The sequence below is a fragment of the Sinocyclocheilus grahami genome, unplaced genomic scaffold (assembly GCF_001515645.1).
Source record: "Sinocyclocheilus grahami isolate Dianchi unplaced genomic scaffold, SAMN03320097.WGS_v1.1 scaffold978.1, whole genome shotgun sequence".
In the NCBI taxonomy this organism is placed as follows: domain Eukaryota; kingdom Metazoa; phylum Chordata; class Actinopteri; order Cypriniformes; family Cyprinidae; genus Sinocyclocheilus; species Sinocyclocheilus grahami.
The window spans coordinates 6747-11407 of NW_015506157.1; the positions used below are offsets into that span (position 1 = coordinate 6747).

Sequence of the window (4661 nt, forward strand, 5' to 3'; positions counted from 1 at the left end):
TATATATATATATATATATATATATATATATATATATATATATATATATATATATATATATATTTATTTTTGTCCCATGTTTAAACGATGTATAGCTTGTAACGTTGTCATCTTTTCAGGAACAGTTCACTCTAATTTAGTCTCAGTCAGGTACTCAAAAAATGTTTTGATTGTTCACAGTGTACATTTCTACAGTTAGATGCTTGCAGATAAAAGTCTGTTTTATTTCCAGTGTTAGGTATCTGTGTTGTGTGGTGTTTGCATTCATTTCTAATGTAGTTGTTTTGACGTTTGGCACAGTCCAGCAGTAATTATTTGCTTGTTGAGTCAGGAAGCCTGAAGCGCTGGCTGTCGTGACTATTATTAGTCAGATGATTACAGAGCCATAAAGCCGAACAATGGCACAATAATGCATCTTTGTTCAAGTGTTGTACACCTCACAAGCACAGACAGGTGAACAGCAGGGCATTGAACTACTTAGGATGTTGTTATCTCTCAGGTGCTTGCTTTGAGGACTTGTGTAATTTATTCAAAATGTGTGCTGCTACTTATGACATTTATGTATAAATACACTGAATGTTGATGTGTTTGAAATTATGTTTGTATATATGGATTCCAAATTTCCTTCAAAAAAACACTACAAAGCCATTCATCATTTTTGCTAATTGCTTTAGTTTGCAAATATGTAAATTATTTTCATACATGCTGACTTTTAAACAGTGTTTACACAGAAAAAGAAAGTGAATTGCTTTTGTCTATGTAGGTGCGATCCAAATATAAATAAACAATAGCAACACAAGTAATTGTGAATGTTTTGCTAGCACTAAACTAGCACTAATGTGCATAAAATATAATGAACCAGCGTGGAAATATACGATGGTCTGAGATGTTCTTTTCACAGTTTTCATGCCTTTTCATGCCATTGTTATAAATAATTGAGTGATATAATTCTACTTTGTAACTCAATTTGTTTCACTATATTTTTTCAGAAGCACTCCTTTTAGCAGCCTGCTAACTTAAAAAAAAAGAGAGAGTACAGAGAGCCAATGTCCTGCCATCTGCTCAAAAAGCTATTCTGCAGGAATATATTGCATGCAAAATAACTTTTTTATGTATAAGTTGCTTTGAATTAGTGTCCGCTAAATTAATACATGTAAAACAGTGAAAGTAGCTAGTAAAATACATTTACAGAAAGTGCAGTATAAGTTAGTTTATTAAACAAATCTTAGTTAAAGTATGAAAATGCAAAATGAAATGTCTGAGGGTTATGTTTAGAATGAAATGAAGCAATATCACAAGAGCAAGAGTGCTGTTGTTCCGAATTTCAACACTGATCTAATCAATTTTGATTCTTATTTCTGATTGTAAACTGCTGACAGAAGAAGCCGAAATATCAGGGAAAATGAAACACTGTAGTGAGTTTCAACATTATCCTGCTGTTCATAGCTTTGATAATTGTAATGCAACTATTGCCCAACACTATTTTAAACTACATACCCAAGTCAAGTGAAAAATAAGTGTAGAAATAGATTTATTTTGTGCTATATACTATATACATTTACATATTTATTTATTAAAATACCCCGCAATAGTACTTTTAGTATACTAAACTGGTATGCTTATAGTCTGCTAAATTGGAACGACTGATTTTATTATGATTTTGAGAATTTTGTGCTTAATGCACTTTAATTGTGTAGACTAAGGTCTAACTAAAAATATACTGAACTATATTTGATTGTGCTAAAGTGGAACCATTGCAAGGTACACTTTAAATATATTGCATTTAAAGGCTGATATTATTCAGAGATCATACAATCCTCATCAATAGTGACATTAAAACACATTTTAGGCTTAATACTAATGTGCATTGTGCACAAGTAGAACTCCAAATAAAGTATAATTATAATTTTCACATCAGTAAGTCTCGAGCGATATGTCACTAAATATGTGCATACAGGGCATCACATATGGTAGACATGGCCTGGTGCGCCACATGCTTGAATAAACCTCTTTGGTTCTTTTGCATCACGCAACCATGTTTGAACTTCCATGTTTACCAGATGTGATGTGCATTATGTATGTGTGTGACGATCTTTGTTGAAATCTAATTAAAAGCCTTAATTAAATCTGTTCATCACATAAAATGATCGTATCTCTTCGCAAGACTTGGGTTAAATCGGTCGATCCATTTGGATTCAGATCCATTTGGATTCAGATTCCCCCCAGGTTTGCAAATACATGAGGCAAAGTAAATGCCAAACAGAATTAAGCTATTACTTTTTATTACTTTTATTACTATAACTTTATTGTTTTCCAGCACCAAAAAACAAGCAACTTGAGGCAGAATGGCAAGCCAGCGATCACAAAGAACATGGTAAGTCCTTGGTCTGTACATTGTACACCAAAGCCTTTTGGAAACTCATGACTGCATGCATGCTGTGTTTCCCTCATTGTACACTCTCATTCCCTCAATCCAGGACACCACAACAATCAATCCTGTCTTGAAGAAATAGTGGCTTGTCTTGGGGAGAAATCCTGTAACAGCCGAATGGTACCATTTGTCCAGGAATGCAACGCCTACCAGTGCAACCCAAGTCAGTGCAGAGAGGCATTGAGGCAGTTCTACTCGGCTCTTCCGCACAATGTGGCTGAAAAACTGGTGTTCTGTGACTGTGATAGAGAAGACCAGGAATGCCAGCAGATGAAAGCCTCTCTACACTCTGGATCCTGTGTGAGTGACAGGTTGCAGACACCCTGGACCTGCCTGGAGGCACTGGACAGCTGCTCTGAAGATACATTGTGCAGGTTAGCCCTCAACATTGAAGACAAAGCATTGACAAAATGTTTTACAACAGGAAATGCTTATAAATCATAATTTCTATAAACCAGTTATAGGCCAGGGTTTTGTTGGGCTGCATTTGTGCGTAACTGGTTTTAGGGAAAACAATCACATGGTTCCTCTTTGGAAGTTTCAGTCACTTTAGTTAGGGGACCAATTTTCACCATTAACTAATTGTTAATTACAACTTATGCCTCAATAAATTCTTAATTTGCTGCTGATTAATAGTCAGTAAGGTAGTTGTTAAGTTTAGGGTTTGAATAAAACAGAATAAGGCATTAAAGGGGTCATATGATGCTGCTAAAATTAACATTATTTTGTGTAATGAAATGTGTTTATGCGGTTTAAGGTTCAAAAAACACATTATTTTCCACATACTGTACATTATTGTTTCTCCTCTATGCCCGCCTTTCTGAAACGCAATGATTTTTACAAAGCTCATTGGTCTGAAAAGCGAGGTATGCTCTGATTGGCCAGCTATCCAATGTGTTGTGATTGGCCAAATACCTCAAGCGTGTGACGGAAATTTTACGCCTGTCACGGTCACGGTGTGTGGAAACAGGCAGGGATGACGAAGACGACAAGAATTCCAATAAGCACTTTAATATCCACAACAGGTGGAGGAAGGGCTGACAACTCCAATGGGCTGACTGATGGCGGCGGAGCAGGGGGTGGAAGAGCCTGAGGCGGAGAGCCGATGAGCCAGGGCGACGCCGAGGATCCGGAGGGCCAAGGACGAGCAGATGGCGCCGCGACCGAGGCGGAGACGGGGATCCAGAAGGCCACGGTGGAGCCGGCGTGACAGAGGACTGCGGTGGAGCCGGAGGGAAGGAGGAGCCTGACAGAGCCTGAGGGAGGGAGAGACGAGGCGGAGCCAGAGGAGTGGAGTCCCGAGGTGGCGGATGGTCAACGATTGACCAAGGCAGAGCCGGAGGAACGATGGAGCCTGGTGGAGCTGGTGGACTGATGGGCCATGGTGGAGACAAGGGAGCTAGGAGCCATGGTGGAGCCGCTGGGTCGCAGGACCGAGGTTGAGCCTGGGCCTCGGAGGCTGAAGGCGGAGTAGAGGGATCCTCCAGACTCAATGCCAATGGAGGTGGAGATAGGCAGACCAGCGGCGAGCCCACGCCACAGATGGTGAGCTGAGGGTGAGCAGAGAGGCTGATGGGATCCAGTGGAAATGGCGTTGAGCAAAGAAACATGTCTATGAGAGGTGGTGGGAGAGGGAGGTTGGGTGGGATATCTTGCCAATCCGACAGTACAGATGAAGATGGAGTGAAGAGTATTTCCGTATCCAAGTCGATTAATAGTCCCGAGTCTAGTGTGAGCTCACCCTCAGCGTGGTGCCATGGGCGGGGCTTTCCGTAGCCCCCACGATGTCCACAGTGGTCTCCACCATCGCTGTGCTGCCGGCTCTCGCACCTGGTCAGATACTTGGGGCTCAGGCTCCGGGGCGATCATCCGCTCTGTCGCTCCTGATGGCGATGGCTCAATGACCGCGGCAGGCTCTGGTTCTCTGTCTGCGGTGGGCTCGGGCAGCTCCGCACTGTGGGGTGGAAGTTGACTGGGCTACTGGGCTCTAGTGGGGTTGGTGTCGTCCTCCGCGATGTCCATGGTGAGTCTCGATTGGCAAGACACCAGCACACACTCGCACACTCGAGCGAGGCTCTCTCGAGGACCATCCCCGGACAACTGCGCTCGTGTGGTGGCTTTAAGACCAACTTGATAGAATGTGCAGAGGCAGTTGTCCGGGTAGTGCGTGAGGTTGGTGAGGGCCACAAAGTGTGTAGTGTGGTCTTCGAGAGAGCGATCCCCCTGCTCC

The 4661-nt window shown here is 42.2% G+C and overlaps 1 protein-coding gene across 1 annotated transcript in view; it reads left to right on the forward strand.

The window, feature by feature from the left end:
• The first annotated feature begins 2322 nt into the window (after positions 1-2322).
• The window catches only part of LOC107565062 (GDNF family receptor alpha-like), a 10241-nt gene continuing 7902 nt past the window's right edge, over positions 2323-4661 (forward strand). The window contains exons 1-2 of the mRNA XM_016250244.1: positions 2323-2374; positions 2478-2805. Coding sequence (XP_016105730.1) covers positions 2549-2805 — 257 coding nt within the window. The 5' untranslated portion in view covers positions 2323-2374; positions 2478-2548. The remainder of the gene's footprint in view (positions 2375-2477; positions 2806-4661) is intronic.